The sequence below is a fragment of the Chiloscyllium plagiosum genome, chromosome 23 (genome assembly GCF_004010195.1).
Source record: "Chiloscyllium plagiosum isolate BGI_BamShark_2017 chromosome 23, ASM401019v2, whole genome shotgun sequence".
Lineage (NCBI taxonomy): Eukaryota > Metazoa > Chordata > Chondrichthyes > Orectolobiformes > Hemiscylliidae > Chiloscyllium > Chiloscyllium plagiosum.
The window spans coordinates 4,588,436-4,603,936 of NC_057732.1; the positions used below are offsets into that span (position 1 = coordinate 4,588,436).

The window sequence follows — 15,501 nt, forward strand, 5'->3', positions numbered from 1 at the left end:
AGATGTTAGGGTTAGGTTCTTTACTCAGCGAGTCGTGAGTTCATGGAATGCCCTGCCAGTAGCAGTGGTGGACTCGCCCTCATTATGGGCATTTAAGCGGGCATTGGATAGGCATATGGAGGATAGTGGGCTAGTGTAGGTTAGGTGGGCTTGGATCGGCGCAACATCGAGGGCCGAAGGGCCTGTACTGTGCTGTATTCTTCTATGTTCTAAATTACAAAAAGCAGTGGACCCAGCAATGAACCTTATGGCACACCACTGGTCACAGGCTGCCAGTCTGAAAGGCAATCCTCCGCCACCACCTTCTGTCTCATGTCTTTGAGTAAGTTCTGTATCCAAATGTCTAATTCTCCCTCTTTTCAGTGTGATCTAACCTTGCTAACCAATCTACTTTGAGGAACCTTGTTGAACTGCTAACTGAAGTCATACAGATCATGTCCACCACTTTACCCTAATCAATCCTCTTTGTTAGTTCAAAACACTCAATCAAGTTAGAGAGACATGATTTCCCATGTAGGAAGCCATGTTGACTATCTCTGATCAGTCCTTGCCTTTCCAAATACACGGAATCCTGAGAAACAGGATTTACCTCCAGCAACTTGCCCACCACCAAAGTCAGACTCACTGGTCTGTAGTTCCCTGGCTTTTCCTTTCTTAAATAGTGGCACAAACGTTAGCCAATCTCCAGTCTTCTGGCACCTTGCCTGTGACTATTGATGATACAAATATCTCAGCAAGGGGCCCAGTATCACTTCGCTAGCTTTCCACAGAGTTCTAGGGTATACTTGATCAGGTCCTGGGAATTTATCCACCTTTATACATTTCAAAACATCCAGTGTCACCACCTCCAATATGGACATTTTTCAAGATGTCACCATCTATATCCCCACATTCTATATCTTCCATGTCCTCCTTCACAGTAAATACTGATGCAAAATACTCACTTAGTATTTCCCCTATTTCCTGCGGTTCCAGAAATAGGTGCCTTGCTGACCTTTGAGGGGTCCTATTCTGTTCCTAGTTACCCTTTTGTCCTTTAATGTATTTATAAAATCCCTTTGGATTCTCTAAGTCTATTTGCCAAAGCTATCTCATGTCCCTAAATTGCTCTCCTGATTTCCCTCTTAAGTATACTTCTAATGCCTTTGTACTCTTGAGGATTCACTGAATTTCTACTGTCTACTTGTCATCTGCTTCCTTCTTTTTCTTGACCAAACCCTCAATTTCTGTAGTCATCCAGCATTCCCTACACCTACCAGCCTTTCTTTTCACCCTCACAGGAATATACTGTCTCTGGATTCTAGTTATCTCATCTTTTGGAAGCTTCACATTTTCCAGTCATCCCTTTACCTGCAAGCATGTGCCTCCAAACGCCTTCTTTGCTAATAGCGCTAAAATTAGCCTTCCTCCAATTTACAAATTCAACTTTTTAGATCTGGTCTATCCTTTTCCACCACTACTTTAAAGCTAATAGAAGTATGGTTGCTGGCCCAAAGTGCTCCTCCACCGGCACCTCAGTCACCTGCCCTCGCTTACTTCCCAAGAGTAGGTAAGGTTTTGCACCTTCTCTAATAGGTACATCCACGTACTAAATCTTCTTGTACACACTTAATAAATTCCTTTCCATCTAAACCCTTAACACTATGGCAGTCCCAGTTTATGTTTAGAAAATTAAAGTCCTCTACCATAACCACCCTATTATTCTTAAGATAAGTGAGATCTCCATACAAATTTGTTTCTCAATTTCTTGCCGAATATTGCGGGGGCAGGGGGGTGTGGTCTATAATACAATCCCAAAAAGGTGATCATCCCTTTCTTGTTTCTCAGTTCCACCAGATAACTCCACTGGACGTACTCCCAGGAATATCCTCCCTCAGTACAGCTGTAATATTATCCCTGATCAAAAACCCCACTCCCCCTCCTTTCTTGCCCCCCTTTGTATCCTTCCTGTAGCATTTGTATTCTGGAACATTACTGAAAATGTGTTGCTGGAAAAGCGCAGCAGGTCAGGCAGCATCCAGGGAACAGGAGAATCGACGTTTCGGGCATAAGCCCTTCTTCAGGAATGAGGAAAGTTTGTCCAGCAGGCTAAGATAAAAGGTAGGGAGGAGGGACTTGGGGGAGGGGCGTCGGAAATGTGATAGGTGGAAAGAGGTCAAGGTGAGGGTGATAGGTCAGACTGGGGTGGGGGCGGCACACACACACACAGCGAGGGAGGGACACACACACACAGCGTGGGAGGGGTGACTGTCTAATTGGAGCTTGCTCATTCTTCCCATATCTGCGTGGGTTTCCTCCGGATACTCTGATTTCCTCCCACAGTCCAAAGATGTGTAGATTAGGTGGATTACCTATGCTAAATGGCCCATAGTGTTCAGTAATGTGCAGGCTGGGTGGATTAGCCATGGGATGTGCAGAGTTACAGAGATAGGGTCTGGATGGGCTGAAGGGCCTACTTCCACACTGTAGGAATTCTGTGATACTATATTGCATGCATAACAAAGCGTTTCACTGTACCTAGGTACATCTCAACAATAAATCAAGTCAATCAGATCATTATTAACCAGAAGTCTATTTATTCACTCCTTGATAATAGATTCTAGCATTTGCAATGGAGTCACATTTGCTAACTTCCAGTCTTCAGGAATCATTCCAGAATCTATGGAATTTTGCAAGATAATCATCAATGCATTGACTATCTCTATAGTGATATCCTTCAAAACTCTGGGATGTAGTCCATCAGGATTTATCAACTTTCAGCTCCATTACTTACAGTTATAGAGTCATAGTGATGTACAGCATGGAAACAGACCCTTCGGTCCAATCCGTCCATGCTGACCAGATATCCCAACCCAATCTAGTCCCACCTGCCAGCACCCGGCCCATATCCATACTTCTTCCAGTACAATCAAAGAATTATCAAATCCCTACAGTGTGAAAACAGGCTATTTGGCCCATCGAATCTACACTGACCTTCTGAAGAGTTTCCCACCCAATCCCACCCCTCCATCCTATCCCTGTAACCTGCATTTCCCATGGCTAATCCACCTAACCTGCACATCCACAGGGGCGGAGAGGTCAGGAAGAACCCCCTAGCCCCTCCTCCCTACCTTTTATCTTAGCCTGCTGGACAAACTTTCCTCATTCCTGAAGAAGGGCTTATGCCCGAAACGTCGATTCTCCTGTTCCTTGGATGCTGCCTAACCTGCTGCACTTTTCCAGCAACACATTTTCAGCTCCGATCTCCAGCATCTGCAGACCTCACTTTCTCCTCATTCTGGAACATTAAGCTACCAGTCCTGTCCATCCCTGAGCCATGTTTCTGGAATTGCTATGATATTCCAGTCCCATGTTCCTAACCATGCCCTGATTCATCTGCCTTCACTGTTAGGCCCCTTGCATTGAAATAAGTGCAGTGTAATTTATGAGTCGTACCTTGTTCTCTGCTTTGTTCCTGCCTGCCCTGACTGTTTGACTTGTTCCTTTTCCCAACTGTATAAGTCTCAGATTTCCCAACTGTATAAGTCTTTCCTCACTATCTCCCAGGGTCGCACTCCCCTCCTTACTAGTTTAAATCCACCCGAGCAGCTCTCGCAGATCTCCTTGTCAGTATATTAGTCCCCTTCCAATTCAGGTGCAATCTATCCTCCTTGTACAGGTCAGTTCTACCCCAGAAGAGGTTCCAGTGATCCAAAAATGTGAACCCTTCTCCCCTGCTCCAGCTTCTCAGCCATGCTTTATTCTCTTATTCCTACCCTCACTCGCTTGTATCACTGGGAGTAATCCAGATATTGCTACCCTCGAGGGCCTCCTTTTTAAAATTCCTGCCTAACTTTCCATATTCTCTCTTCAGAATCTCATCCTTTTCCCTTCCTATGTCCTTAGTTCCAGTGTGTACAATAACTTCCTGCTGGTCCCTCTTCCCCTTTGAGAATATTCTGCACTGTCTCAGAGATCTCCTTGATCCAGGTACCAGGGAAGCAACACAACATTCTGATTTCTCACAGCCAGCCACAGAAACGTCTGTCTGTGTCTTAACTAGAGAGTCCCCTATCACAATGGGTTGCTTAGAACTGACGTACCCCTTGTTACATCAGAACTAGTCTTGATAGCAGAAACTTGGCTGTTTGTGCTACATTCTCCTGACAGTCCATCACCTCCTACATTTTCCAAAACAGCATACTTGTTTGAGATGGGGATAGCCACAGGAGATTCCTGTACTACCTGCCTGCCTCACTCTCCTATCTTTCCTGGAGGTAACCCCGCCTACCTGACTCTATCTGCGGTTTTTCTCCCTTCCTATAACTGCTATCCATCAACTCCCTAGCTCCTGTCAAGTCTTCATTGCCTCTAACTGCTGCTCCAAACAATCCATGTGATCCGATAGGATTTGCAACCAAAGACACTTACTGCAGTCAGTAATATGAAAATTCTCCCTAAACGCCCACATCTGACAGGAAGAGCACATCATTCTACTATAGGTCATCTTTGCACCTTAACAATCTTCAGACCCAGAAAATAGCAGCGTCTAACTGCTTTAATAAAGTTAGAAATCACACAACACCAGGTTATAGTCCAACAGGTTTATTTGGAAGCACTACCTTTTGGAGTGCTGCACCTTCAGGTGGTTGTGGAGAATAAGATCGTATCACACAGAATTTGTAGCAGACGTTGACAGTATGATGCAACTGAAGTTAATATATTGAAAAAGACCTGGATTGTTTAAGTCTCTCATCTTGCCCTGTGTGAGGCTATCTGTATCCCAGTGTTCAGACTGATTCTATTTCTAACAAAAATTTACAAAATCTTACATGTAATTCTGCAAGTATAATTCACCTCAAGTTTTAGTAAACAAATCAGGTGATATATTTGACCAAGACTTGTTAATTATTAAAATTTCAGTTTGTATTCAGCATAAATCTGATTTTTATCCACTTTCTGGGGATTTGCAATTCTTGCCCTTTGTCCTTGAGAAAGTTGTGGTAAGCTATTATGAACTCCAGTGATTTGATGGAATGGTGTGCCCAGTTCAGAGGGTCACGTTAGCGTTCACGTGGATTCAGTAAGAGTAGCAGAATCTCTTGCTTAAGGTGCATTCATGAACCTTTTGTTTTTGTGTTTTGGCTGGTCTTGCAGCCATGTTGTCTCTTTTTTTTTAAACTCTCACCAATTTTTTATGTCTAAACTAAGCTAAATGGCTTTCGAGCTTTAAAACTGCTCTTTTCTTCATTCAAGAATGCAGGCTTGTCTAGCCAGGTAGCATTTATTCTATAAGATCATCATCTTTGTTACATCTGAATGGCTGGCTGGGAGATTTCTGTTTAAAGTGTATCACATAGCAACCTAATCATGTACAAGTGATTAGATCTGCTTCCCTGAAGGCGACAATCCAGTAATTTAATGTTTGACCTTCCAGATATATTCTCATTCCAGGTTTACTTAATTGAACTTAAATGTATCCCTCCCATTATGGGATTTGTACTCCGAGTTCTGAATTCTGGATTGCAGGTCCAGTTACAGAATCACTCACTGTGGCCCCTTTGAGGCAGGATTTAAACTTGTTTAGATTACTACTCAAGTAGTACAATCAACACTATCATTCTAATAATATTGTGCAGACCATGACAATCAGTGACTGCGATACAATGAAAATTTATAACCACATTATTTCAGAAACTTTCGGAAAATCTATCCAAGAAAGAAGTTGAGTTCCAGCAACTGCACGATCGTCTGAATGAGGCATCTTTAAGTAAGAAGAGTTTGGAGACCAGCTTACAGGAGAGGGAGCTCGATTGCAAGCAGCTCCAAGCAAAGCTGTCTACCGCCGAGACACTGATGCAAAGAGTGCACACTGAATTGGGTCAGACTGGGGAGACGAGCCAGAAACTGAGGGGAGAACTGTCGGAGGTGGAGGCCAAGTACCACCAGCTTCGAGCTGAGTTCAAACAGACACAGCAGCAGCGAGAAGAGAAGGAGCAGCAAAAGGTCCAGCTGCAGAATGAGCTGAATCAGGTGAGGCTATACTGTCCAGTGGCAGGGAATTGAGAGGTTTCCAGTGCTGCATTGATACAGTTTGATTTTAGACAGAGGGGTAGAATGCTTGTTTCACAATAAGGGCATTTTGGAATGTTAGTGCATCCTCCAGTCCTCAAACTTGCTGCAACATTCAGTTACTTTGTGGCTGACCTATCCTTTATCTCCCTATCCTTTGATACCTACACCTAATAATTTATCAGTCCTTATTGTTGAAAACTCCAATTGTCTCCAGCAACCACAGTCTGTATGAGAGAATTATTCCAGCTCTTTGTATGGAAAAGCGTTGACCAGTTGGGGCACATGGTCTAATTTGTGTTGTCAATACTTCACAGAATGTGGACATTGCTGGCAAGGTCAGTGTTTATTCTCCCTCTGTAACTACCCTTGAGAGGCTGGTGGGTGATCTGCCACCTTAACCATTGCAGTCTGTGTGGTATCAGAGAACACAGTGCTGCTGTGGAGGGAGTTCCAGGATTTTCACCCAGTGACACTGAAGGAACGGTGATGTTGTTCCAAGTCAGGATGCTGAGTGTCTGGGAGGGGAACTTGCAGCTGGTGGTATCTGCTGTCCTTCTCCTTCTGGATGTTAGAGGTCGTATGTTTTGAAGGTTGTGTTGAAGGAGTGTTGGTAGGCTGCTGCAGTGCGTATTAATTAACATCCTGTGAAAAGTCCTTCTGATTCCACTTCTGAATGGGTTACCTCTAATTTTAAAATGTTGTCCCCTTTTAGTTGATTCCCCACTAAAGAAAACAAAAATTGAGCAGGAAGTGTTCCACTTGAGTGGTACTGAAGCTTTTCTGATAGGTGGAGGAGTGCCTTTGCTTTAAATGTCATCCCAGAAGTTCCCAAATGTTGGAAAGGCAGTGTCAGCCATCATTGTTATGAGTACAGGACAGAAATGGTCCAGCTGGAAGCAATGAATTTAAGATCCTGCTGGGTTTCCACTACACCCTTCCTTCCATCAGTGTTAAGTCCATCGTTGAAGGAGCCCTTCAATCCAGAACAGCTGTTTAGGTAAGCAGCATTCTGTGATGGCTCTTACTTTTGGGTTAATGATGTAATGTGGTTCCAAATCATAGTCTACTGCACAGAAAGAGGCCTCACTGACCAAAGAAGGTCGTGACCCTCTTCCTTTGTTGCTGTGCATTCCTCCAGGCTGCAATGACCTGGAAAGTAACGTAGGGCCAGGCTAGCAGGGTCTGATAGCCCACTTGGGGGAAAGAGGATGTCCCTCTGCTGTCCCACCTTGTCCATTCGGCCTTCCACGTGCCTGTTGAAAAGAGCGGGGCTCCAGTTTCCCCTTATCTACAACGTCTGGGGCAAATGAGGCATGCAGGGTGCCTCTGGACTGGCAGTGCTTGTTTGGGTGCGTCATGAATGTTTGAAGATGGCACTGGTGCCAGTGATTCTGGTCGGTCCTGGGATATCCCAGCAGTGGTGAGTTCTTCTGGAGACACTAGTTATTTGAATTAAGCTAGCATCAGACTAGACGGGTGCCTTCCGGTGGTGTTGATAGTTAATTAGGTGAATTTGGGGCAAGCATTGAGAGAACCTGTTGTGCCTTGTGGAGAGAGAGCCTCCAATGCGACTTGACAAAATTGACACTTAGTGAAAGAAAGCAAGATTTAGCTCCAAGTTGATGTCCTTGAATATATCAAAGAATATTCTTTGAAATTATATTAGATAGCAGTGCTCAATTACACTGCTATGAGGAAGATTTTACATTTGGTGATATGCAAATTACTTTACAAAATCATGCCTTTTCGTAACTGTTTCACCAAAGATGCGAAAGTGAAAACTTGAGTCTGTTTTCTAAAAGAGTTATGCTGAATATTTAACGATGTAAGGAGTGCAGACCTCTGTGGCTGGATGGCTGCAAGTCTCTGCACAGCTTTCGAGATGTTCATCAATCTTGTCTTGATAGCTCCACGCGAAGCTTCTGGAGGCTGAGCGGCAGCTTGGTGAGGTACAGGGCCGGCTGAAGGAGCAGAGGCAGTTGTCTGGCGAGAAGCTGAAGGACAAAGAGCAGCAAGTGGCTGACCTGCAGCTGAAACTCTCCCGTGCTGAGGAACAGGTGAGAACTGTGCATAAGTTGTGTGCTGTAGTTGACCCCTGCTCTCCTTAACTCTACAAGTACAGCAATCTGTTTTGCTCATCCGCACTAAGTGCATCATAGCTCATGCACTCTCTTTGGTAATGAGCAGTTTATAACATTCAATTTATTAATAGCCGGAGATTGCCAACAGAAAGGGAATTAAGTTGGATGTGAGAATAAGAGGTATGGGGTTAGTAAGTTTGCAGATGACACCAAAATTGGAGGTGTAGTGGACAGCAAAGAAGGTTACCTCAGATTACAATGGGATCTTGACCAGATGGGCCAATGGGCTGAGAAGTGGCAGATGGAGTTTAATTCAGATAAATGTGAGGTGCTGCATTTTGGAAAAGCAAATCTTAGCAGAACTTATACACCTTTAATGGTAAGGTTATAGGGAGTGTTGAACAAAGAGACCTTGGAGTACAGGTTCATAGCTCCCTGAAAGTGGAGTCGCAGGTAGATAGGATAGTGAAGAAGGCGTTTGGTATGCTTTCCTTTATTGGTCAGAGTATTGAGTACAGGAGTTGGGAGGTCATGTTGCGGCTGTACAGGACATTGGTTAGGCCAATGTTGGAATATTGCGTGCAATTCTGGTCTCCTTCCTATCAGAAAGATGTTGTGAAACTTGAAAGGTTTCAGAAAAGATTTACAAGGATGTTGCCAGGGTTGGATAATTTGAGCTATAGGGAGAGGCTGAACAGGCTAGGGCTGTTTTCCCTGGAGCGTCGGAGGCTGAAGGGTGACCTTATAGAGGTTTAGAAAATCATGAGGGTCATGGATAGGGTAAATAGACCAAGTCTTTTCTCTGCGGTGGGGGAGTCCAGAACTGGAGGGCATAGGTTTAGGGTGAGAGGGGAAAGATATAAAAGAGACCTAAGGGGCAACTTTTCCACGCAGGGGGTGGTACGTGTATGGAATGAGCTGCCAGAGGAAGTGGTGGAGGTTGGTACAATTGCAACATTTAAGAGGCATTTGGATAGGTATTTAAAAAAAGAAAGGGTTTGGAGGGATCTGGGCTGGGTGCTGGCAGGTGGGAATAGATTGGGTTGGGATATCTGGTCAGCGTGGACGGGTTTGACTGAAAGGTCTGTTTCCATGCTGTACATCTCTATGACTCTGTAAGTCTTTAGTAAGTGTATGGAACTTGTCTTCATGTCTAAAGTTTAATTTCTGACTCAGTATCTATCCCTACATCATCTCCATAAATGGCACCCACATTCACCTCTATTTATATTCGATCTGGATCCAAAAACATCCCAAGTTTAATATTCTTATTCTTTAACCAATCTAGGCCTTGCCCCTCCTTTTCTCTGTAAGTTCTCGTCCAGCCATTCTCTGCAAAGTAAAGAGATCATGATTTCAAGGTGCAGACAAAAGGCTCAAGTGAACGTTGTAAGCTTATTCTCAACCGTACTGCTGAGAGAATGCTGTCTTCTCAGGTGTCATTTATCAGATGAAATGTTAGACCAAAGGCCTGTTTGACCCTCGGGTGAACATAAATGTCCCTTTGCTCTAAATGAAGAAGAGCAAGACCGCTCACTCTGGTATTAGGTTACTATATTTGTCACCAAAACCAAATGAAGTGATTTATTAGTCAATATCCTGATTAATAAAATATTTGCATACTTCAGGGAGATTAAAAATAACCAGTTTGCAAATCTTTCTCCTTCTGTTCAATAAGTGATGTATTCATTTCTTGAACTTTAAGCATTTCAAAGAAGCAGTAATCTGTGGTGACAGCTTTAAAGTGCTTTTGGACTTAAGAACTAGTGAAACCAGATTTTGCGAGACTTTGCAACATGCAAAGTAGCTACTGTGTTGGACTACAAAACAACTCCTGGACTCAAAAGTGTGTCTCTGTGGCATCTTTACTGTTTTCTCCTTTTCACAATCGTCTGCCCGTTGCCAGATTAGATCAGGTGCTTTAAGATATTAGTGTATTTTAAGTACGTTTAACTTGAGTGACAAAATAGTTCACTTCTGTTGTGATGCAGCATTACCTTGGTCCTTTTAGAAAGCCAAATGCAAGTATGCAACATTTAGACAAATTGTATACTAGTTCTTTCTTCCTTTAGTCAATATGATTACTTTCCAAGTGCTACAATGTTCATGGGGAAATATTCAACAGCAGAATTTGAAAGCCATAATCCTTATCCAACTGTCCATTCTGTGATAGTCAGAGTCCTTCTGCCCAAGTTTCTTTTGTTCCTTGTTGCTGACAGCTGTGGTCAATCCTGCTCTCGTTTATCACCTATTGGTGGTGCTTCTGTGAAATAACGTGGTACCGATCTGGTCTCTTTTGTTTTAAATTTTAGTCCTGGTTATATTTCAAAAGGTGTTTGGTTTCCGCCAAGTTTTAATGCTGCACTTGTGGTGACCTGTTCCTGTCCTTTGTAGATGCTTGTATCATGTAAGAGATACAGCAACCCATGTGTCGACACAGCCGACTGGTTTCTCCAATATGTTAAGCAATGGGGAGGAGTGTAATGTCGATCAAGCCATCCTCATTTGATGGTCCAAGAAATTTGGAAATACAGATACCTGTTTCCATGGGAGGAGGTGCAGAAAGAGGATAAGCAACAGCAAGACACGAGAGAAAGAGGGCCTTAAACTAAAGCAAATGTGGTCTTGCTGATCTTTTACAGCTCCTAGCTTTAGTGGTTTCTGAGGAAATTGAGGACACCGATTACTTGCTCCAGTATGTGATGACGCACTCGTTCTCTCTTGCGCTCACACTGCTTCCCCTAGCGCTAGCTCGCTCTCTCTCTCTCTCTCTCTCTCTCTCTCTCTCTCTCTCTCTCTCTCTCTCTTCACACACACCACACACACACACACACACACACACACACACACACACACACACACACACATGCACGTGCAAATGTTCATGTTCTTATTTTTTTTGAAGGTTACTGTCCTAAACGTTGCATTTTTTAAATATTTTGTATTTGATTCAGGTGAAGGAAAGTGCAGCTGCTACGACTGAAGTACAGCATCAATTGGACAAACTAAGACAGCAGCACCAGGATTTACAGACTGGTCAGCAGAATACTACATCCCAGCTGAGGGAAACACAGGTATTGTATTGAGCAGCTAGCTTGAGTTATTTAGCACGGGGGAATAGGATGTTGTGCAGTTCAATTTGAACTTTAAACTTCCAGTACCATTGCCACAGGCAACGTCACTTGTATCATAATGTCACGTGTTCCCCACCTCTCGTTCATCTTGAGAAAGTGGTGATGACCCACTACAGTCCACGTGCTGTACGTACATCCACAGTTCAGTTAGAGGGTTCGAGGACTTTGATCCAGTGGCAGCTAACGGGCAGCGATTTATAGTTGTGGGGGACTTGCAAGTAGTGGTGTTTGTTTGTATCTGCTTGCCCTTGTTCCAGTTTGGGGTTTGATAGGTTCTGCCCAAGAAACCATGGTGAGTTCCTGCAGTGCATTGTAAATGATAGCATGAGATCAAGGCTTGACACTTCAGTGCAGTACTGAGGATGCTATGCACTCTGAGGGGTGCTGTCTTTCAGAGGTGATGTTAAACCGAGTCTGTGGTTGCTTTCTCAGCTGAGTATGAAAGATCCCATGGTGCTTCTTCGAGGAGACCGTGGGAGGTATTCCTTGTGTGCTTGTCAGTGTTTATTCCTTGACCAACGCGACATCTTACAATGGATTATCATAGTTCGCGGGATCTTGCTGAGTGCAGATTGGCTGCTATATTTTCTACATTACAGTGGGCTCTACTTCAGAAGTTCTGGAGCTCAGTTGAGTGAAGGGTGACATTTTTGAAGGGTTTAAAATCCAGAATGGTCTTGACAAGGTGGACATTGAAAAGCTCTTTCCTCTTGTGGGTCAGTCCAGAACAAATTAGGAGGTTACCCTTTTGGGAAAGAGATGAGGAGAAATTGTTTCTCTGAGAGTTATGGAACTTTAGGATTCAAAGTCAGTGGTTGGTAGATTCTTGGTCAGCAAGGGACTAGAAGGTAATCAAGGGAAAAATGGGTATGTGGTATTAGGAACAAAAGCAAACATAGCAGCCAGGATCTAATGGTGGAGTGGTGGAGAATGGCCAATTCCTATTCCTGCTCCTAGTTTGTATGTTCATGCTATGCCTGCTGATTTGAAGAAACTGGATTAGCTGGACACTATGTAAGAGAGGCACTAAACATGAGCATTAAAAATATTGAAGATGAGCTTTGAGTTTTTATGGGATATGCAGTGATTTGAGTCACAATTAACAGATAAAGAAACAACAATGCTTGATATCTTGTGCTGTTTTTGATTTAAACTCTGCCAAAGTTTGGCAGTACCAGTCACTTCTGCCACTTTCTACTTTAGAATGATTTGGAACAAGTGCTGCGCCAAATCGGGGATAAAGACCAGAAGATTCAGAACCTGGAGGCTCTGCTGCAGAAGAGCAAGGACAGCATGGTGCAGCTTGAAACCGAGCGGCAAGAGCTTGTTGCTAAAATCCAAGATGGCAAGGGTGAGGTGGCCATTTTGAATCAGCTACAGGAAAAGAACCATGCCCTGCAAGACCAGGTACACCACACTGCTCTCATTTAAACATTTAAATGTACGTTTACTTCACCCCAGTGCTAAGTAAATCTATCAATGTTTTGTGGATTCAAAAGCAGAGTTATAGGCAAATAAGTAATTTTTATAATTATGCAATGAATGCTACTCATGCTTAACTATCTCCGGAGATGATGATCAAATGAATAATTATTTGCTATGTACAATAAAAGTGATAATTCCTTTCCCTTTTTTCTTTGAAAGCATTGGGGAATGTAACAAGACTTGGGCATGGACACACAACTGCTGTGCACTCCTTGCCCAGCCCAGTTTGGTTGAAGCTCCACACTTGGCTGTCCACTTCCACACCTTTGATTGTCACTGAAGTATATTTTGAAGACGTCAATCTCTTCAAATGGCTGTTCTTCACACGTGGATCTAAACTGAGTGTGTCATAAATGAGAATCTCAATTATTATCGGAAATTGGAAGCCGTTCAGCCCATTTGTGTTTGCACTGACTCTCCAAGGGCAGAGCACCATTTACCCTTCCTTTTTGCTGTCTATTTTTTGGCCATTTTATCATCTACTTACGTATTCCCACACCACATTTGTCATCAACCTATCTCATCAAAAGCCTTTCAAAATCCCATAGATGAGATCTTTACTGTTTTCTCTGTTTTCTGTCAAGAAGCCTGATTTTGATTGTGTGATACCTTTTTAGAGAATCTATTCTGTTGAACTCCATTCAAATTGATCCAAAAGTATAATAGATCTTGTGTTTTTTCTAATATTAAAGCCATTTTTTCTGCCCTCATTATGAATTAATTTTCAATCAGTAAGTGATCAAAATTGATCTACTTTTGAATGCATAATATTGATTAAAATCTAAGATTTGAGGGAACTCTGAGTTGATCTAAGTAGAAACACAAGGGACATGGTAGTTTATAGTAAATTGAAACGTAGTGTGTCCCTCAGTCACTTAAGCATTTGTCAATTGTTTTCACTTGCTGGCATTTCAAAAATCACAGGTAGCAATAGATCATGAAATATCCTGTCCATAAAATATTCCACGTGTGCTCTTTAGTCGTTAAGAAGCTGAAGAATCAGCAATTTTCAATGAAAGGCGATTGAGGGTGATATTACAAATCCCAGCCACACTCATGGTTGCTGTCCTTGATGACAGGAGTCACTGAGTTGTGTATTGGCATGGTTTGCCCATTTCTTTCCAAGGGAATACTGAGGCCACTTTCAGTCTTTCCAATATTGCCTCTGCTGAGATCTAACAATTCAGCGCAGGGGAGGGAAGTTGTCTGCTGAATTCCTGGTCTCTATCCCATTCCTTCATTGGAGCCATCCATCAGTTAAAATAGGAACAGATGATGTTAGAGGAGCCTTAATTATAATTGACTCTTCAAAATATTAAGTTTCTTAAACATTGAAAGTCAAGTGAATTAAACATGTCGTGTTTGTAAAATTATTTAAACCGTAATACATTTTAAAATGTGTCATGGTCATTTGGCAGTCAGAATTTGAAAATTGCTGATAATAGTCACATTTATTGAAGTTTTTGTTTTGCACTCATCAGAACATTTCACAAGGATACTAATCCAAGGGGAAAACCAACATATGTACTGCATAAAAGTAGGATGCTGATTGTTTGGCAAATGGATTCTGATTGGCAGAGGAATGCTGAATGCACCTATTAATGCTGATTGATAGTTAACAGCCAGGCTTGCTTTAATTTTTAAAGCAGTCACTTTGACTATAATTGCCCTGAGAAATGAACTAGCAAACGGCCATGACCAATTCTGTTAGTGAAGCAGGACCAGTGTGTACGTGTTCTCTCTGTCTGCAGAGAGTATGTTATCCTATGTAGCTTCTACTAAGCACAGTACACTGCACTGAGCGCTCAACTGACCAACCTGCTTTGGGTATAACACAATTGCTCTCGTGTTCAGGGTTATCTAGCAAATATTGTCTCATTGCAGGTTCACGTCTACTGTTAGACGCTCCTGAATTTTGCAAGCACAGGCTGGTTGGGTATGATCGGTATTTTGTTGTAAATAGTTGAATGAGTGTAACTTATGATACAGTATTTCAGTCTTTGGGATGTCAGATCTACATCAAGCTGGCATTGAAATTCATATACCACATTATTTGTTCCTATGGTAGGAAGCTGTTGTTTTAGCTTGTTATCAGCATCCTGCTCATGATGTATGAAAGCCATCCCATGGGATAATGGCGAGCCTGATCAAATCATTCCTCTTGGTATCAAATGCAAACTTACAAAAGACTCTAATGTGGTTAATGTTGGTCCTGAAAAGTACCTAGTCTAACTTTTAACCTGGAAGTGTCCGGTATCTCAAAAGTTTGAGCAACACATGAAGCTAGATGTTTCATGCTGCTCCAATCCAGTTGCAATACAAATACTGCTGTCAACCCAAAAGGGCATGTTACCCATTATGTAAATGAGTAATGTGGTATATGATTTACAGTGCTGGTGTGATGCAGGTATGTAGGTTGTATACCCCAGAGACTGGAAAATCATATCAAACGTGTCCCTTTGGATTTTCACAACACAAGCTGTTGTTTGTGTCACAGATTTATTGTATATGGTTCTGCAATTGGACAAGTCCATTTGCTGCATAACCCTGGATGTATGATGAATTGCACTGGTGACTGATCGAGACTGTCCATTGAGATTATATGGTGGTGCACCTGTATGTACTGGAAATTACATGTTAATACATGGAGCCCTGTTCTTTGCAGATAGCAATATGTTCATGCACTGTCTGTTCCAACTCAACAAAGTAGGTGACAGCCATTTGCGAATTCATTTTTCAGGCAATGC

At 42.6% G+C, this 15,501-nt stretch overlaps 1 protein-coding gene across 4 annotated transcripts in view; it reads left to right on the forward strand.

The window, feature by feature from the left end:
• The window catches only part of eea1 (early endosome antigen 1), a 98,568-nt gene that overhangs the window by 41,459 nt on the left and 41,608 nt on the right, over positions 1–15,501 (forward strand). For all 4 annotated transcript variants that reach the window (XM_043713344.1, XM_043713345.1, XM_043713346.1 and 1 more), the window contains 4 exons: positions 5,674–6,012; positions 7,962–8,111; positions 11,090–11,209; positions 12,473–12,676. In XM_043713344.1, coding sequence (XP_043569279.1) covers positions 5,674–6,012; positions 7,962–8,111; positions 11,090–11,209; positions 12,473–12,676 — 813 coding nt within the window. The remainder of the gene's footprint in view (positions 1–5,673; positions 6,013–7,961; positions 8,112–11,089; positions 11,210–12,472; positions 12,677–15,501) is intronic.